Here is a 20,954-nt window from a genome sequence, read left to right as displayed (position 1 = left end):
CAGTATTATAGGGTATTACCATGAAAGTTATTCCTCTATGATTAAACATAGTCACTTTATCCCTCCATTGTCACACCTACTGCAAGTAAGGATAAGATTTGTTGGTTTTCTATTTTTTTTAAAATAAAAGCTTCATTGATATTGATAAAGAGCAAATGTAGTAAACCTTGTTTATTCTATATGGATATTATTATTAAAAGTTGAAATAGATAAAAGTGTTTTAGTTTTATAAAAAAATAATTATGTAAAAATTATAGCTTTGTAAGTTTTTACTTTCAGTATGGTAATTCATTTCTTATATTAAAGTTGTTACTTGTGCAATTGATTGAATAAATATTTACTATAAAAGAATGAAAAATCTTGATGTATTCCTTGTATTTAAATTCTTCTTTTATTTAACACGTGACGTAAAGGGGTGAGGGGTGGAGTCCATTAGGAAATTTTGGAAAAAAGTAACACTAAGACAGTCGAACACGGCGTTTTAATCTAAAGAATTAGATTGTGTTGCTATTGTTATGAGGTCGTGAAAAATATATTTGATAATTCATAAACACATTTTCTGCCGAATGATTATTATGTTGAATATTATGTTGGCATTAATTTATTATATACTTATAAATAACATACAACAAATACCGATGTATGGTAACTATACCAAAAGATTGTACTTTTATTCTATCATTTAGCAACCACCACGAGCCACAAAAACCAACACCAACTGAAGTACTGTAGTAATAAATAGGCCTAGATATGATCTTTTCTCTTTTTTCTTTCTTCTCTCCCCCCCCCCATCCCTCTCTCTCTCTCTCACTTTTTTTCCCTGTGGCCAGGGGAGCCCCCCCCCCTGGATCTGCCCCTGGGCCTCATATTTTTAATTTAAGTTAAATAAAAAGTAAATAAACTAAATATATAAAACTTCGTATTTCAGCAAAACCCTGTAGAAAACTACAGTCATGGCAGACTGGGCAGACTCAACAAACTCAGGTGTAGAAGTAATGGCAAAGCAAGATGTAGCAGAAGAACAGAACCATGCATTGGAAAATGAGTCTAATGAGTCTATGTCCGAGACTGGATCTTCAAATATTGTAGAGGGCGGTGTTGATGATGACAGCAGTACACTTCTTCACTTCAAAGAATCTAAAGAAAGTGGTTCCAGATTGCATACTGTACCAAGGTTCCAAATTTCGACTTTAACAACAGATAGTATGCTTGATAAATCTGCACTATTGATACAGAGATCATCAACTCCAAATCAATGCCATCAGCAGGAGACTGGTGCATCAAATCTGCTGGAAGATGCTTCTGGAGATCATAGCCACAGCACAAACATAGCAGAGGAAAAGTTAATCGTTCCTCAATCTGGCATCAGTTATGCTGATTCAAATGGATACCTAGATAAACAGCATGAAACAGATGCACATTCAGTAGAAGAAAATGGTAAAGAGAATAGTGGAGACCTCATAGGGAAGACATCCCTTCCAGATCATCCTTTATCTGGAAAAAAGAAACAATCCGATATTTCTGTGGTGAATCTTAATAGAATTATAAAACTGGCACAAAGACGAAAGAAAGAGCTCTTTAAGAGTCATGTGGATGATTTAAAAAGTTTGGAGGCATCTTCAAATAAAGGTGATGTTGAAGATTCAAAGGGAAAAACCACTGGTGGATTCCAAAGCTGGGATGGTTTCCATAGACAACCACACAAAGAGGAGGTTGAAGAGGATAATAAGGATTCGGCATTTGAATTACAATGTAAAACACATGGCCGTCCAAAATCACATTTTTGCATTAGCTGTGAAGTATATACATGTTTCCAGTGTTTATATACGCACTTTGGACATGATGTAAAACATAAAGATGAGATTGTTAACTCAATAATGGTATGTATAATAGTTATCGTAGTTCTGGTGTAAGCCCACCCCTTTGAACAGAAAATTCTTCCGATTTAAGCGGAGGGAGGTGGGCTTGTACTACCAGTGGAATATTCTGTTCATAAAAACGTTTTAACTGTTAATTCAAAGGTAAACAACAAACACTTCACACCCAATTTAAAGCTAATCTTTTTTTTTTTTTTTTTTTTAAAATTCAGTTGAGCCCCTTGTTTTGGACCCATCAGACTTTGACCCTTTCAGTAGTTAATTAGAGCATCCACTGCATAAATATAAATATACGTACCCACTAAACATATTTTTACACATCTACTCTCAGTTTAAATCGTAAAAATCACAGTCTGTAAAACAACAAGGTAATACGTCCTTAAGTCATTTGCATTGCTATCAATCAATCAATCAGAATACTTCACAATCAAAAGTAATACAGCTACTTTTGCTATAAGTTTTAAGTTTAATTATATTTTTGTTTGTGTTGTTTTGTTTTTATTTGCTCTCATTTCTTGATGTGGTGTACCATTTGATATTCTAAAATCATGAATTTTGTGATGTTGGAGGTAAACAATTCAAATAATGAAATTCATTTTCAATATTTAGCCCAAAATGGACAATAATTATTATTTTCTTCTTTGTAGGAAAAGATAAAGTTCATGTCGGACTGTATTGCATCTAGTAAAAGCCTTGTGAACCTCCACGGCAGGAATGCAATTAAACAACAGTTTTTGGTGAGATATTATTTCATTTTCATTTATTCATTTATGCTTTTCTGAGATACACTTCCAATACAATGTACTGATTTCCGAGGTAGTTCAGTTAGATAAACAATATACAAGTAATAAACTTAAACTAATATATAACAAAACAAACAATCAATAAAAATAATTAAAAACAAGAGTTTGATTACTATGACGAGAGTTGCTGGTACCGGTTAACGGGTTGGATAGACACGAATGGGACCCTTAGGGGAAGGAAAATAATTGATCAAGTTCCTAGACCACATATCTAAGCACTTTGTATTCTTTGGCAAAATGTGCTATATAATTTAATATATTTAGATTTTTAAAATATTCAATTTAGAATATAGAGTTAACTATGAAGTGAAAATCATATTAAAATACAATAATTAATGTAAGTTTAGTCTTCTCACCAGGAATTTGATAGTGTAATCTTTGGATAGTAGTGTTTTAAGTAATAGGTAGGTATAGTGTATCTTTGATGTCACCATAATTTTCTTCTGTGTAAGTTGACCTACAGTATAAGGCAACCCCATAAAATAAATTTTTATATTTGACATATTTCGCTAGGTATGTTTTACTCCTTATACAAATTTAATTTTAATGTTTAAACTTGGTAAACAATGTGTTGTAAGATATGTATAAAGTCAATTACAGGCTACTGTACTTAGGAAGTTTGCATTTTCATTTCTGGTATTTTATTTATTACAGAATAAAAAATAGTTGGCCAAAAACAAGTTTAGCATTATGGCTAATTCAGTATAAAAATAATTAGCCAAATGTAAATTTGATTAGCCAAAACAAAATGTAAGCAATGATAGCTTTAATTCACCATAGATTTTTGGCTAATTTTGAATGACAATATTTAGCAAAATTCAGGTATTATTATAATTTGCCTATTTGGCTAATTATTACAGCTTAAACACAGAGAGTTATTTAATAAATTACTTAATTGTTTCATTAGGGCTTAAAACAGAACACAGATGGTTATTTAAGAAAGTTTGGAGAATATAAATGTGCACAAATTAAACGACTGAACCAGGAGGAATCCAGATTACAAGATGAGATTGCAGACATGCACCAGACCAAGAAACAGATATGGAAACAAAAAAAGCAGTTGTTGAAAAATGTTGAAAAAGACCTTCAAATTATAATTGCAAAAGCTAAACTCAACGGGAATTCAGGAAATGAGCAAGTAAGGCTCCCTTCTATTATGATAAATGAAAACTGTAGTATTGTATATTGTTCCCCAAGCATATAGTAGTATGATTTGAAAATCATGGATTACAGGAAAGAGACCACTTAAAATTAAATGCAGGCTCCAGAGGATTTTTTTTTACATGTTGTAGAACTGATCTTTCTAAGACACAAAAGCATATTTGACAAAAACACTTGGAAGCGGTTAACAAAAAACTTATTTTTGAATATTTAACTAACTGCCCTCTTTTCCACCTTTTCCCCATCAGTTTTAAATATCCATAAATCTTTATCTCATTAACTGCTTCCAAATTTTTTGTCAAATGTATTTTTTATGTCTTAGAAAAGTTCTACAACTTATCAAACAAATTTTCTCCTGCAGAGCCTGGCTTTAATATTTGTACATAGTTTGGTAACTGCATCTATTCCCTTTGACTGTCTGTTCTCTAATGTGAGTTCTTTGACCTCATTTCAATTTTTTTCAGTTTAGTGGTCACAAAACTCCCTCCATCGATTCTGGCTACGAACCGTGTTTTGTTAACGGCTATATAGCCCATTCATCTTCATTTTATCCTCCTAAAATCAACATATATTATCTTACAATTATTAATTTCTACTATGTTTTTCTTTCAGAATTTACAACAAAAGTTACAGTATCTAAAAAGGTAGGTTTTCCCGATCCCTATACAATTTGAAAATCATTTTACAAATCATGATAATAATTAAGATAATAATAATCATAATAATAATTAAATTATTATATTACCATAAATGTTTATATTTATTAATTTTTTTTATTTATTCATTTGTCTACTTCTTGATTTATTGATTAGTCATACAAATTTTTTTTTATTGAATCTTAGATCTATTTGTTATTTAATGTATTTGAAATGTACATATTATATTTTAAATATGTGTTCTTTTATAATCCCCATCATTGTATGCAAGGTGCTATATTTGTAGCATTGCTATTTTTTCCCAAAATACAGTGTAAATATGTAAATATTTACAAAGAATCTTCACCAATCATTAATTTGACAAATTTTATTCATCTGACATATTAGAGGGCAAGAAATTTTGGATAAGTTACCATCGCTTTACTGTCAGGTATTGTCGCATGAAGTGGACCCAGAACCAGTAGATATTCAGATGGATCCAATTTCGAACAAATGGAAGTTTGTTAAGAGTAGCACAGGTATTTCTTTTACTGATAAGTTCACCTTGTTAAAAATATAACAGCAACTGTGCAACTATTCTTTTGTCAGGGCGCTTTTTTGAATTTACATTTTGATGTTTTTATTTTGATACTTCTTGTTCTAGCAAATTTTAAAATTTTGCATTTTGAAAGTGTTTAAATATTCTAGAATTTTAGTTTAATATTTTAATTTAAAGTTGCTATTTCATAGTACTTCAGTTTAGCTCTGGCTGCTAATGTTGTAGTATTGTGTAGAGAATAAAAAACTTTAAATTTTGAATTTGGTCTGTACAGTATACAAGAGTGTTGTTCAATAAACAATTCCAATATTGAAATTTATATTTCTAGCTAATCACAAACCATAAAGCATTATTTATTTATGTGTTTATTGACCATTAGTATGTAATTCCTTTACTAGTTTTTAAACCAGAATTAGATGAGTCATTGACTTATTGTGCAGCAGTATCCAAGAACGTGAAATTTAAGGTAAAATAATTTTTGAAGCATAGTTAATTTAATAGCATAATTACAGTAGAACCTCTTTTTTACATACCCCAGTTATACAAACCCTCGGTTTTACTTACGCCTCCAATTGACGATGATGTCATCAAAACCCCCGAAAATATTCAAAACAAACTGCCCTTTTCAGAGCAATCATAAGTAAAAAGAGATTTGTTACTTTCTGTCTGCTTATTATTTCAATACTATAACAATAAACAAACCATATGCAATGTATTTTCATTAAACAGCAATGTTGAATGGGTCTAATACTGGGTTGTTATAATCTAAAACCATGTGAGCTAAGCGAGTTGAACAACTACCAATGATGCTCAAAATAATTGCTTTTCTCCTTGGCTTCGTGTGGAAAACTCGTCTGATCGAATTTTCTACACGAAGCTGAGTAGGCATAATTTTGTACACAAGTGCTAATTGGTTGGCTCGCCCAGTGTAATGCAAGTGGTTGCTGTTTCACGTACATTAACGCTAATTGGTTGGCTTGTCCAGTGCAGTGCACATGGTTTTAGTTTGTCCCAGCATAGAGCAAAGAAACAGAAACTGTTTCTTTGCTCTATGGTCCCAGCAGGCAGGCCCAGACAACACCAAGCTCTGTTGTTTAGAATAGCCATGAAGGGGAATTCCCAAGTTATACCTTTGTTGTATAGGTAATCTTAAAATATTTTTATGTTCCTTAGTTAAATAAAGGACATAAAGTGATGAATTAATGCTCTAGACACATGGTTTTATTTGAACACTTTATTGTGACATCGTAAATTAATGAATAAAAACGCTAGACACATGGTTTTATTCGTAGGTCTAGCCTAGGTAACATCGTTCGTTCATTCATAACATATGTTTATTGAGTATTTGGTCAAAGTTCACCACAAATTTAACCCAACCTCAATTATATGAATCCCCCGATTCACGTACGCCCTCCGGTCCCGTACCGTACCGTACGTAAAATCGAGGTTCTACTGCATGTATTAATACAAATAATGTTTTCCCTACCTGACATGTTATCATACTGCTTGCGAAAAAGCAAATGGTTTAGGTGGGAATTGAACCCACAACCTCCAGATAACTAGGCTAGTTTGTTAACCAGTCGATCACCGAACTTGGTGGCTACCGTTGAGTCCAATCCCCAAGTAGCAGTGGGTACTGCAATACTATTCCAATGGCATTTTTAAAAGTTATTTAAAAAATTATTTATTTGATTGTTTATGTAATTATTCTTGAAATGATTTATGTCTTGAATATACAGGTGGTATGGTTATTATTCATATCTTATTCCACCTTTGAACAGAGCAACTGAGAATAGGGCATATGTTTGTGTATGTCATCACCAGTTTAGGCATACAGTACTTCACATATTTGTAGCCCTGAAATTTCACTGCTGAATCCGGAGCAATAAATCCAGAAACAGAAATTTAATGTGTTTGCTACATTTCGATAGCATCAAGTTTTATGTGACATGCCTAAATATGGTCATGATGACATCACATCATGACCATGTATAGGCACATCATAACTATATATGGGCATACAGCAGTTTTTTTATCAAAGAAAATTTGATAGCGTCGACAGAGCTTAAAAAGGATCATGAGGTTTATTTGAGAGTAGCACTTGAATATTAATGTGAATAAATTGATCATGTTTAGGAATGATACACAATTTTAATAATAGTTTAAAAGAATGAGGTAAAATCCAAGTATTTATTAGTTATTAACATGTATCTGTTAAAAATTTCCACCTTTTTTCTTCTTATTTAGGCCACAGAAGGATGTGACAAAGTGCATCGTGGTGCAGAAAATGATATTAAAGTTAGATATCGGACTGTATCCAGTATGACTGAATTTGAGAACTGGTCTTTTGAGGTAAATATTAGGTTTAATTATTATAATAATAATTTTATATGATTTCATTCAAAGTTTAACTTAATTTTTTATTTTTATAATTTTGTATAATTTATAAAATGAAAAGCCCAAAATGGAATATGGTTCATCTGTTTGAAAATTCAAAAAGTGTATTAAAATCCTTTTTTTTTTTTTTAATTTTATTTAAAAAATACATGCAACAATAACAATGCGATGGAATACAAAAGAAATTACACGGATAAGAAGTCAGTAGAAGCCTAAGAAAATAACTTTTACCTTTTTACTTGCTTGGTAGTCAATAATATATAAAAATTTTAATGTCATTTCCGAGTGTGGGTACTTTTCCAACATTACTGATTTATGCAAAGCATTGTTGATATTCTTGAATTTCTTCTGTTTTTTGGCACTTACTACATTCCTACTACTTTTGTTGTTTTCAATAAAAATCAACACAATCAATAAACACCTTCCTAATCACATTCTGTCTACTCAAAATTGATGTGACCCTGTTTTTGTGGTTCCAGATCTGTTTGGTAGTCTATTTTCTAGCCTAATAAACATTTTTGTTCCTAGAAGCCACCATACCAAATAGCTACTTCCATATGGATCCTACCTCTTCTATATTTTTGGCAGGAATACTAATGGTATAAATACTTCTCTTTTAATAGGAAATACGTTGGTCGCACTATGTGTCTGAGAAGATTGTATCATCATCCCAGCAGAATAAACTGATGCTAGACCCATTATTTGACTTTGGGACTTCGTTTGTAGGCTTAAACAGTGCAAAGTCAACAGTCACAAGTACTTGGTTTTCACCATCGAAAACGTCATCCAGAACTGCCTCTTTGTTTGAAAGAAAAAAAACTTTGTCTGCTAAAACTGCAGTTGTTAAAACTTCAAATCAAGCAAAGTCAACAGTCACAAGTACTTGGTTTTCACCATCGAAAACGTCATCCAGAACTGCCTCTTTGTTTGAAAGAAAAAAAACTTTGTCTGCTAAAACTGCAGTTGTTAAAACTTCAAATCAAGCAACGCCAACAACATCATCTTCGGGAACATGCAGTTTTGGTAGTAATATATCTGCATTTGAGCAACAGAAAACATCTTTAGACCCAACAAAACCAGTACAATATTCAGGAACATTCAGTTTTGATAGTTTTTTAGCAAAATTCGAACAACCGAAATCATCATCAGACCAAACAACGTCAACAACAATACATAGTTAAATATTAATAAAGAAAAAAGCCAACCGAGATGATGATAGAATAATTATTACATAAATTAGACAACAAAGATAGACCATCATGATTGGCGAGGTTTATCAGTATCACCCTCCGAATTTTTATTATACCAACAAGAAACACTATATATTATTTTATATTCAGTTTAGTTTCTTTTAATGATCTTAATAAAAACTTTATAATTATTTAATATTGTAATGTATTGTCATAATACAAATAATAATTTGTATTATTTTCTTTCAAGTTATCCTTTTTAAATGAAGAATTTTATTACCTTTTAAAAATTTAATTTTCCCCCTACTACACTATGATGATTTCCTAGCGCCACCCCTGCTACAAAGTAACTTCTCAGATGCATGGGTTGAGAGAAATATTGATATTTTGTAGCCCAATAATATTGAATACCATAGTAAAAGTACAATTGTATTGTACTATAAGTTGATTGTACGAAATAAGTTGATAGATACATATACTGATTTTATCTACTTGCAGTGGCGTATCTAGGGTTCTTGAAGTGGGGTGATGATGGGGGTGGGGGCAAGAAGGTGAATTGCGGGGATAGATGTTTGGTTGAGGAGGTGCTAACTCGCAAAATAAGATGATTTTACTGTAGGTGCTTTTGAACATTTCCATGATTTTTTGGGGGCACGAGTAATTTTGGAGGGGCGTGCACATCCCCTAGATATGCTACTGACTACTTGAGTGTCACATGTTTTTGCTTTGAAAATTTCCAGTTGGGGAAAGTGATTCGTGGCGTCAGGGCCAGATTAATAGGGGCTTTGGGGCGCCAGCCCAGGCCAATTACAGGCCCCAAAGGGAAAATACAGGCCACTGAACCCCAGAAAATCTGGTTTTATGTTTTAGGTTTACTTGCAATTACAGCCCCAGGGCCCACAGCCCTTTAATCTGGCCCTGGTTGGGTCCTCTGGCCCTGTACCCCCTGTACTTTACAGGCCACTAGAAACGACAAAACTGCTGTTATTCTTTTGTTTTGTCAAGTTTGTTTTCTGTGAACTTCATTCTAAAGCCAGGCACACACTATGTCATACGAATCCATCTGCGTGAGGTGCCTGGTTATTTTGAGGCTCATTGTTCTTATTTTTGGGCCGATTTCCGGCTTGCTCAAATTATTGAGCTATTTCCCGTACGATTAAAATCGTAACGGTACTGGGTTTGGTCTACAGGAGCTCGTGTTTCGTACAGGTCATTCCATTCATAGAAAAAGCCTTTAATGGTGAAAGCGTACCTGTCATTAGCCATAGTAGCCTAGGTCAATACATAACACCGGCTGTATGAAATTTATTATAAGATTGAAAATGTTAATCTTATTATTGCAGTAGTGATACACTATGTACACGGTTTAGTTATTGTTATTTATTTGTTAACGTTATCATATTAATATATAAATTTAATGTATTGTTTAAGTATGAATTACTATGTCCATGTTATCTATTAAAATTGTATATTTAAATAATATAGTAATAGGCACTGATAGCCGAGGTCTAGTCTAGACCAGTCCTAAAACAAATGAATATGTGAGTGTATAAAACTATGAAAAATATGAAGAAAAAAACGCAAAATTGTGAAAGAATAAAGGAAGAAGGAAGAATAGGAAAGAGATTTGGAGCAGCTGAAATATTTTCCGAAAATATACAAAAGTAGTCAATATGCTATTATTGCATTAAGTTTTTGTAAACAATTTTTTGTACACTTTTTAAACATAGAAAATGATTAAATATACAGCAGTATACACTTTACTAGAATGTAGGTGAAAGTGGCTCCACAAGAAATGGCTCCAAATGCCAGATAGATACACCTACAGTCTGTAGGCCTACTGTATTATAGTAGAGTATTACATTGTCACATCTACTGCACATAAAGTATGGATATAATTTTTTTATTTAAAAAAAATAAAAACCTCATTGAAATTTTACATCAGCCTCAATTTGTTCTTAATTTTTAAGCAGTTTCAGCCTAGTGTTCTTATAAAAAAAAAAGTGTATAAGGGGTACGGTAGAAGGCCATCGAGGTAGTATTACCCTAGGGGGTCCGGGGGAATTTATTTTTGTGATCTAGACGTCTCAAAATAACCTCTAAAGCGTTTTGGGCGATCAATTTTTTTTTTCTTTTCTTTTTTTTTTAACCTTCCAAAAGAGGCCCCCAAATCAGCCCCTGATTTTTGGCTAGAAAACACCTTGTTTTTTTTTCCGAGCCGGCACTGACTCATCTGTAAAGAAGAGTAAACCTGAGCATGACGTGGCCATAAGACAGTGTGATGAAGATTTTTGGATGTGCACTGAAACGTCAAATTTTGGGTGCAGCCCCAGCCATTCACTTCGGCCCTCCGACCCATTTTAATGCCCATCCCATGGTTTAGAGGTAGTAAGCGAAAATAATACCTCCAAGAAAGGAGGCGCGAGGAAATTAGGATGTTAAATGGTACGACACGCTACAATACAAATTATGGAAACATTAATCCTCCAAGTGCATTTTCTGTAGGAATAATTGTAAGCACGCGCCTCTTTGCCTTGCGTTTTCTATCGGCATATGATGAGACACCTGTTCCGCAGTGGCACCTGTATTATGAAACACCTTGAAGTTTTGCCACCATTGTACCCGGACATGAATCATTCACAGAGACAGGCTAAACGCGGAGAATCTTATTTACAAATTAATTGATTATTTATTTCAACTTTACAATAAATAAATCATGGGAACATTTGTGAACATAATGAGGGCGCTAGTTACAAACAAACCAATACGGGAATTTCCCTTCATGCTGCTTGCCAAGGCTGGAGGACATCACGCCAAATCCCGATATCCGATTAGAATGGGACTGCAGCTTTGGTATGATTAGTTCTATTTTTTATATTAAACACTACATTTTGCCGTTCTTATTGAGTTCAGCAATGAGGTGACTATCGTAATTATAACTCAGGTGTTACGATCCGAAACGTGTAGGCCTAGGGTAGTAGTAGGCCAAGCCAGACAGGGGACCTTAGTAAAGTGTAGGGCAAGCTTGTACTAGCTGCTAGCCGAGCTTCTAACTAGCTAGGCCTAGTAGCCAAGCCAGGCATTGTTGGCTCTCTTGCTAGTCTTAAAACCTGATCAGAGTTATCCTCTACCTAGTTTAGGCCAAGAACAGTTGTGTATAACCTAGTCTAAGCATAATAAATAATAATAATAATAATAATAATAAATACGAAAAATGATAATGAATGAATGTGATACATACATTTCATACACCAACCTATTTACAGTTGCAGAATGCCACACCTTCGGTACGCCAAGGTCAAAGACAGTGGCAGCTTTTGGATAATTTTTTTTTTTTTTTGGGTGGGGCCCCCCTAAGCTGTCTGACTATCGAGCTTGATCTTGTATGCATGACCCCCTCCCAGACCTGCCAACCCTTGGGTCATGAAAATCTGGAGATTTTTTTAAGAATCTTAAAAAAATCTGTAGATTTACCAAAAAATTTGGAGGTTTCCATAATTAACCAAGAGATGATGCAAGATACAAAATCACATGCCACTACAAATCATTGGCCCTTAATGTGACATTCGAATTGAAAATGGCTGCTTGTTTATGCACCGTGAAGCGAGCAGGCGGCGAAAACATTGAATAATAACGATCAAATTATGCATGGAGTATTTTTGGGGAGATGGGGTGGCCTGTGAAATCAGGTGAAAATTACATTCGATCAGGAGAACTGGAGATTTGTTTAAATATCGGGTGACACGCGACAGGATCGGGTGAGTTGGCAGGTCTGCCCTCCCAATTGTGATTTTGTTTTTAAAGAGGGACCTCTGGATGGCCTGAAATGGCCCATGTTTTGGCTTGGCGTATATGCCATTTTTTTTGTAGTCCGACTGCCTGACAAGCTCAGATGGTGGGGTCTTGACTTGTCTAATAGGTGACTTACTTAACACCCCCCCCCCCCCCCCCCCCCCCCCGCCTTCCCGCTGGCACCGCCACTGGTCAAGTACAGTCAAATGAAATATTTATAAACAACTCATGATACACTAACTATATTTTATCAATTTCTAGACCATGTAGCGAAATATGGGGATTTTTTTATTTATATGGAATATAATTAATTAAAAAAAATACTGTACTATATTATCATTCACCTTAGATGCTTGGGATTCCTTAGGATGAAGGTCCTTACTTGCAGTGTCTGCTTCCTTTCCGATGACAAATCCATCGTACTGAGTTGCTGCCATAGCATCTGCAGAGCTTGTGCTCTAGAAGAAGTCCAGAAAAAGAAATCCGTATGGAAATGTGGCAATGGTAATCCATTTGTGTGCCCAAAATGTAATGGATCTATGAGAACCCAGAGTGGTTCCGATTTGACTTTGGAAGTTGTCCAAGACATCTTTGAAGCATCCATAGGTGAGGAAATTTGACTAATCCATTTTTTTTACCCAAGTGCATTGGTGTATCTATTAGTCTTGAAATGGGGGGTTGGGGCGCTAAGGTGGAGTATTCAGGGCTTGATGATTACGTTTTCTTTTAAATTTTCAATAGAGGGAAGACTGGGGGTGCAAGCATTTTTGGTTGGTGGGGGTGGGGGCACAAGTGTGAACCCTCTTGATATGCCATTGCCTTAGTGTATGTAGTACTGTTTCCTAGGAGCTACAGTATGGATATGATATAATGAGTATAGGCCATCCATTCAATTGATACGTGTTATCTATTTGACTTTTTGAATTTGGCGAGTTTATTTTTACAAAATCACAAAGTTTTATATACCTGTTTTACTCATTTTTTCAATTAAATTTTTTTACCAGATTCCAAGCATGAGTTGCCTGCTGAAGAAAATGTATATCATGTTGCTGAAAAAGGCGCAGTCAAGAAGAAAGAAATCCGATCCAATCCAAAACATGTATTTTTTTTATAATACTCTCTATACAATACTATATGACTGTAAAACTGTTTTATCGCTAATAAACCAAGCACAATTGATGTAAACTTACTGCGAGCTTTTACCATTAGGCTTATTCGACTGGTTCATTTCGTTGAGTATAATTTTCATTTGACTGGTTTGTAGACTTTGTAGATAATGAAAATTAATGTAACCAGAATGCGTTAATCAGTGTTAAGCTATGCACATGACCAAAAAAAAATATGGCCGTTCGGTCAGTTTAGCAACAACATTTGCGTTAATATAATTTAGATTAAATTTCAGAAAATAAAAATTGTAATATTTACCTACATTGAAGTCAAAATAATTGTAGCTAACAGAATTCAAGAACTGGATGAAAACATTTTTTTACGAATAAACCATAGTGCCACAATCTGAAGCAGCCTTAATTACACAGCGTGTATCGCGGTAACTATGCAGCCATTTTGTTTTGTCGAGTATTTACCAGTTTTATATTCGACTGGTCGTCTTCGTTAAGTAGGATTTTACCACTGCACAGGTGGGCGTGGTTAAACGAAGAATGACAGTCGAATGCGGCCAATGTTCTCAACATGAGTTCATTAACTATGTAAGCTAGCATCTGTTGTTGAGGATTTACATCCATTGTGCTTGGTTTATTACAGTTAAACTTGCCTAAGTCGACTTTTCCTATTAGTCGAATAATTTCTAAGTTGATCTAATTTTACATGGCAAATTGTTGTGTATTTCATTATTTAACAATCTGTAAGTTGAATTTTATTTAAGTCCAACAATATTTCAATCGCATTTTGGATTCGACTTAGGCAAGTTGAATTGTATTGATAAAACAGTTCTACAGTTTATTTTAAGCAAACCAGATGAAAATTTTCTATGTTGTTATTATGCTTATAACAAAATTTGGAGGTATTTTTACGTAGTTATACCCTACACTACATTACCTAAGTTTTTCCAAATGAGAAAATTGTATCTTAAAATATAATAGTAATTTTTTGTTTTTGTAGGATTTGTCAAGCTCAAATGAAATCAAAGCTACAAAGACCACAAAACAAAGTGTACCAGAGGAACAGGGCGAAGTAAGTATATTATCTTCAGTGGCGTATAATAAGAGTGTTGAAATGTGGAAGGGGGCTGAGGGGGTACAAATGTGAATTGGGGAAGGGGTTGATGATTAAGTGAGGGGGTGATAGCTCACAAAATATGATGCAATCTTTTTTTAGGGAGTGTGTGTCCTTCTCCACACCCACTAGATATGCCACTGATTATCTTAACAATGTGAGAGGTTTCTCACCAATGTGAAATTTGCCAATGAAATATGGTTCTCATAAGAATGAAATAGGGTTCTCATAAGAATGAGATAGCATTCTCATAAGAATAAAATATGGCACTGATAAGAATGAAATGGGGTTCTCATAAGAATGAAGTAGGGTTTTCATAAGAATGGAATACTGTAGGGCACTGATAAGAATGAAATGGGGTTCTCATAAGAATGAAATAGGGTTCTCATAAGATTTCCTGAGATGTGGCATCCTTGTGTCATCCTTGAGTTGTTGAATCTCATGCCATGTGACATATCAAGGGTTATCCCAAACTAGCGACACACACAAGGCTCAATTTGTGCCTTGCAAGGTCTCATGTCCATCTTACATTTTTTTTATACCAAGCACTGATTAGTCTGATGTTTACCCAAAGATCATAGCTACATAGGTGAGGTGAAGAGTTACATTAAATATCTAAAGCCTACCAGACTACTGTTGTTGAATTACCCAGCATAAGGCAGTTTGACTCCCTGCATGTTCTTTTGCAAGAGATGAATATTGCAGTGGCTAAATTTGTTACTGCTTTTTAAAACTAATACAGTTTGTTCAAAAAGGGTGAGTTCTTCCTCACTTCTTTATCAATTGTTTTTTTTTTTTCCTTTTCCTAAAAGAGAGATGTGCATATCACTGCCAGTAATAACATAGTTGAAGTCTTAAATAACAGTAAGGCATTTCCAAACTTGGTACTAGAAACAAGGAAATCACAGCAGATGAAAGTAAGTATAAATGCTCATACCATAACTTCTTATCATGCATTTGGAGTTACAGTATATATTTACCCTTCAGCTCATGGATGTCATACTATTTTTTTTAGGTGAAACCGCTTTTGGATTACAGGTGTACAAGTTTCCCTCCAATTAACATGTTGACTGCCAGACCTTTTTTTAACGTTCCTTCCCGTGTGCCAAAACAAGTTAACAAACATACTTTTTTTGAAATTTTTATCTAGTCATATATCATCAAAATGATGTGTCTAATAAATTGGCTAGAAAATGTTAGGGGACTGGTAAACTCGCCGACGGCACCGTGACAGCACTTTTTACTGCCTATGCCAAGTGCGAGTTACCTCGTCCGCTTTTTACATGGGTTGGTATATGTTCAAAGGGCGTTCCCACTAGTGCCGTACTGTGTACTACCGGCAGCATAACACAACAAACATACGTCATTTTTACATTATCGTCTAGGTGTATCTTCCTCAAACTGTCAGCTGTTGAGTCTGTGGTTATACACAATGCCGTAGCCAGGATTTTCAGACAGTGCGGGGCAATATCAGGGTGGACCCACTTTACGTGTAAATTCAAATACCCATTTTCCTAAATGTTAACCCATTTCATGCAAAAATGAGGCATGTTGTGGCAAAATGGCTAAGTTGTAGCTAGAATTGAAGTTACAGGTATGAGGGGGTCAATCATTGAAATTGGACATTTCAAGCCTAAGTTATTGGAAAGTGAAAGTACACTACTCTTAGAATCAAGATAAACATGATTTTGAGTAATTGCCTTTCAAAGTTATTTGTAAATACATTGTTTAATAGAAAGAACTATCACAAATACTTTAATGTAAACAATTTGTTGACCACTTCCAGAACTAATACTTTGGTCCATGATTAATAAGACATTAAACTATTGATCTATAGTGAAAAACAAATTTGGATTTTTAGGCAATTTTTTGAGCTCCCATATTTTATAGCTCATTTACTAAATACTGGCCTGTGTGACAACTTAACCATTTCGCCACGACATGCCTTAAATATGAAAAATCTGGACCAATTTCCTTAAAATTTTACTCATTTTAGGCTAAATATGAGAAACCTGGACCCTTTTTTTAAAAAAGTGGACTCATTTTATGCATGAAACTGTATAATTTGGACCCATTATTTAAAATGTGGACACTTTCTTTGTGGACCCATTAGAAAAATTATGGAGGACGATCCCAACTGTCCCAATAGCTGTCTACGGCCTTGGTTATAAAATGTATAACAAAGAAGTAATAAACGCCAGAATGTTACCCCAAATATAGATGAGTATTCTCGCCCCTGGCGCCCTCAGCAATACCCTGTGGGATGAGTATATTCGTCGCTGGCAGCCAACATGTTAAAAACCATGTTTGGGGCCAGGATTTTCTTTAACAGCTTTGGTCTTTAAGTAGAATAATATTTATAAATGCATTCGTTAATATGGGACCACAGAAAAGTGGTCTTTAAATCGAGGGTGGACTTTAATTGGAGGGGTTTAAATTAGAGGGAAAACTGTATACTGAAAATTAATTAAAGATCAGATTATATCAGAGGTAGCAAGTTGTGAGAATCCACTTTGGGAAGCTTTCTGGTTTAATGAGCTACTTGTATACTTGTACTTTGGTGCACATTTTGACACCCATGACCAGCTTACAATAACAATAAAACAGTAATAAAAAGGTTTCTGTGAGATTTTATGCTTAGCAGTGCAGAAGACTGCCAATTTCTGATGAACTCTGGCAACTAATGGCAGAATTTGTTATCTATTGTATTTGGTTTTTCAAAAATTTACCAAATTGGCAAAACTAATGATAGAATTGCCATCTTGAAAGTGGTGCGGCATTTGTTGGTTGTTTTAGCATGAAATAAACTTGAAATAATGTTTTTGTTCAGTTTTTGCAGAGCAAAGCCGCAGCTGTTATGAAACTGTTTGCAAACCAGAAAAAGCTACTGTTGGATCGTCTAAGCAAGATGGAGGAAGGATTACTAAAAACATTAGAGGATACAGTCGCTAGAAGATGTCAAGAATTTGACATTTATGAAAGATCCATTAATGTGTTGAACAAAAGGTTGGAAGATGTGGAAACATCACAGATGCATCATGGGAAGGTATTTTTCAGTGATCAGTGATGCTTCCTTTGAAGCATTCTTTAAGCTACCATTTGCTATCATGTAAAGGTACGAATAATTGGCATTTTTATTGTCTTTTTCAGAATATCACAGAAACAATGGATTTACAAACTAAGTAAGAATAATACAGGTTCTTATTCTTTGCCAAATTCAATGCATCTCAATACACAATTTTAATTTTTTTTTTTTTTTTTTTTCACATTTTGTGTTAAAAAAAACTAATACAGATAGTAAGGCTTGTCTTAAGCCCTGGCCACACTGTAATACAGATAGTAAGGCTTGTCTTAAGCCCTGGCCAGACTGTAATTCAGATAGTAAGGCTTGTCTTAAGCCCTGGCCAGACTGAAATTCAGATAGTAAGGCTTACACATCTAGATGTGTATAAGAGACCACTGTAATACAGATAGTAAGGCTTGTCTTAAGCCCTGGCCAGACTGTAATACAGATAGAAAGGCTTGTCTTAAGCCCTGGCCACACTGTAATACAGATAGTAAGGCTTGTCTTAAGCCCAGGCCACACTGTAATACAGATAGTAAGGCTTGTCTTAAGCCCTGGCCAGACTGTAATACAGATAGAAAGGCTTGTCTTAAGCCCTGGCCACACTGTAATTCAGATAGTAAGGCTTGTCTTAAGCCCTGGCCAGACTGTCAAATTTTATTTTTCAAAATAAAATTTAACAGTCTGGCCAGACTGTCAAATTTTATTTTTTGAAAAGCTGTTGTATACCATAATAATAATTATGATGTGTAAGATGTGATGTCATCATGACCATATTTAGGCATATCACATGCATTTGTCAAATAAAATTTGATAGTTCTGATAAGAGCTGTTGTTCCTGTTGAGACAGTCGTAAAGTTTTGATTGAGTGGCTTCTATTGTCAACAGAAGAATAATTATTCTGATGACGATTGAAGTCACTCAATTGAATACATCAAAACAGCACTTTTATCCGAACTACCTAAATACCACAAGCATTTGTCAGAGTACAGATCTGTTTTGAAAGTCAAGATTTTTCCCAATATTGGTTGGGTGAACGGTAAACAAATTGTTTAATCATAGTCTTATCATCATATTTTTTTTCAAAATATTTTGTTCCTATTTAAGTCAATGTCAATGCAAAAGCATAAAACCAAACAGCGAAAATTTGAAGAAATAATACCTCAAGATGGCTAGAAATGACACTCTTAACTGTTGTGTGCCCATATGACCATATTTATGCATTTCATATGTTTTGGCCAAATATGATTTGATAGTCTGGACAGTAAACTTATTCATCACATCACCATTTTAGTGAAAATCAAGCTTCAACAAATTCCTCATAATCTCTTATCAGAAAAATTTAATCACATAACATCTTCTGGGGCGAATTTCGGAGGAGTGGGGGGAGGCGGGCCAGCCCAGCCTGGTTTCCTCCCCCCCCCCACCTCCTTTTGGAATTCCTCCCCCCCCCCCACCTCCTTTTGGAAAGCAAAAAAAAAAAAGAAAGAAAGAAAAAGAAAAAACGTGTTTGCCCAAAGCGCCTCATAAGTTATTTTTGGGTGTCTAAAACACCAAATTTTTGCGGGGAGTTTTTCCTCCCAGACCCCTAGGTAGTGTTATCTCCATCGGCCCAACTTTTGCCCCCCCCCCCCATTTCAGACATCTCTGGATCCGCTCCTGATATTTATTAAAATATTTAAATTGCACAAGAGTTGTAAGTAATAATTTTAATTTAACAGCATAAAAATGCTTCATTTCTTTAAAACCTGGGTCTTTTTTACAGTTCATTACAACAACTTTCAGATATCTTCTTGACTTAAGAAATTACATTGCAATTGAAAAGTTGAAAAATATATGCGAGGGATGTTTCCCTCCAACCCCCCCCTCCCATGTTGATCTGCACCTCATACAAACAGCATCACTGATAGTGGGCTTAGATGTTTCATACAAACAGACATGATAAGGCTGTAGGCTGATATGATTCTATAGAGATCATCATCATCATGTAGAAGTTCTGTATGATAAACATTATAATCTTAATTTGATCCACTTATTATTTTCTTTAAAGTCTTCAGCTACTTGTTGTTGAATATACCCAACTTAGCAACTTAATTAACAGCCATACTGTAGAACCAGTGGACTTACAACTTGTTAGTGAGGGTGAAATGAAGTTCAGGTTGACTGGGCTTTGTCAAGGTAAATTATGAGAAAAATAATATTAAAAAAATTTAAGCTAAAATATCATTTTAATCTGTTGTATGTCTTAATTTGTTCATAATATGTCAGATTTTGCAAAGAGAAAACTCTCTTCCTTATGTCTAAACCTTTTCAAATCAAAAATTTTGTATTTTTATCTGTCATTCTCATCAAAGAAATGTTTGAATAGATTTTGATAGTGTATGGTTTATTAGATAGTATAATACATACTCAAGTGTCGAAATGTATGTATTATGCTATCCTACCTGAGATTAATCAGTGGACCTTTCCGTTTATGGTATATTATTACAACATATCTGGTAAAAGACCTTGCATGTCTTCCCATCAAGTCTTTAAAGAAGTAGGAAAATGTTCTGATTTACATAGTCTGACCAACTATAATTATTAGACCAAATATATGTCTGAATATAAAGTTGAAAAGTATTTTATATGTTCTTTAAAAATGGCATTCATTTTTTTTCCTATTCCAGATCAAATTATTGAATCTAAGCAAAAAAATTGCAATTGTGAAAAATTACAAACTGAGGTAGGAGTCATTCAACAAATTGATACTAGCATCAGTGTGACCTTGTTTTTTATTTAGATATACAGTTAAACTTGCCTAAGTTGACTTTGTTAGCGCCCCTCAACTGATAGTCAAGGACCCCGCTTCACCTTCGCGCCCCCCCCCCCACCATATCAGCATCCCCATTTTAAGACTTCTAGATACACCACTGTCTGCAAGTCAAATTTTATCCAAGTCAAACAATTGTTAAATTTTGGGTTTGACTATAGGCAAGTTCAAATGTATGTTCTTGTTGCTATGTTCCAAGCCTTGCTACAATTTTATAAGTACGTCTGCGTCAGATATGCCCATACAACATTATTATCCAGTCCTGAGCGCATAGAGACCTTGTTTATTTGCGCTGTACAAATCCATCTATTATTATCATTAAATATTCTTTTCATTTCAGGGGTTGTCTTGCAACTATAGTTTAGAGGTAAGGACAGGTTCCACAACTGTCTCTTATACACATCTAGATGTGTATAAGAGACAGCTGTAGAA

At 34.4% G+C, this 20,954-nt stretch overlaps 2 protein-coding genes across 3 annotated transcripts in view; both read left to right on the top strand.

The window, feature by feature from the left end:
- Positions 1–9,867, top strand: part of LOC117124037 — an 11,746-nt gene extending 1,879 nt beyond the window's left edge. The window contains exons 2-10 of one of the 2 annotated variants that reach the window (XM_033270161.1): positions 929–1,880; positions 2,525–2,614; positions 3,588–3,818; positions 4,454–4,485; positions 4,885–5,015; positions 5,434–5,501; positions 7,283–7,387; positions 8,056–8,195; positions 8,319–9,867. In XM_033270161.1, the coding sequence (XP_033126052.1) occupies positions 954–1,880; positions 2,525–2,614; positions 3,588–3,818; positions 4,454–4,485; positions 4,885–5,015; positions 5,434–5,501; positions 7,283–7,387; positions 8,056–8,195; positions 8,319–8,613 (2,019 nt within the window). In that variant the 5' untranslated portion in view covers positions 929–953 and the 3' untranslated portion in view covers positions 8,614–9,867. Of the gene's footprint in view, positions 1–928; positions 1,881–2,524; positions 2,615–3,587; positions 3,819–4,453; positions 4,486–4,884; positions 5,016–5,433; positions 5,502–7,282; positions 7,388–8,055 lie in introns of both variants that reach the window. The other variant, XM_033270170.1, reaches the window with a different exon arrangement.
- Positions 9,868–11,389: 1,522 nt separating this feature from the next.
- Positions 11,390–20,952, top strand: LOC117123999. Its single transcript, XM_033270108.1, has 10 exons — positions 11,390–11,475; positions 12,764–13,020; positions 13,419–13,513; positions 14,533–14,604; positions 15,459–15,563; positions 17,477–17,692; positions 17,797–17,828; positions 19,761–19,888; positions 20,380–20,435; positions 20,863–20,952. Exons 2-10 carry the CDS (start codon positions 12,783–12,785, stop codon positions 20,950–20,952), a joined length of 1,032 nt encoding a protein of 343 aa, XP_033125999.1. The 5' UTR covers positions 11,390–11,475; positions 12,764–12,782.
- The last annotated feature ends 2 nt before the right edge of the window (positions 20,953–20,954 follow it).

This window comes from Anneissia japonica, unplaced genomic scaffold (genome assembly GCF_011630105.1).
Source record: "Anneissia japonica isolate Jap-2015-1 unplaced genomic scaffold, ASM1163010v1 scaffold169_len739621_cov184, whole genome shotgun sequence".
Classification (NCBI taxonomy): Eukaryota; Metazoa; Echinodermata; class Crinoidea; order Comatulida; family Comatulidae; genus Anneissia; species Anneissia japonica.
This window is presented reverse-complemented; position numbering and strand designations above follow the sequence as displayed.

Coding starts and splice junctions, on each gene's coding strand:
- LOC117123999 (XM_033270108.1), top strand. CDS start 12,783: ATGAAGGTCCTTACTTGCAGTGTCTGCTTCCTTTCCGATGACAAATCC. Junction 17,829..19,760: donor ACAATGGATTTACAAACTAA/GTAAGAATAATA, acceptor TTTTCTTTAAAG/TCTTCAGCTACTTGTTGTTG. Junction 19,889..20,379: donor GTTGACTGGGCTTTGTCAAG/GTAAATTATGAG, acceptor TTCCTATTCCAG/ATCAAATTATTGAATCTAAG.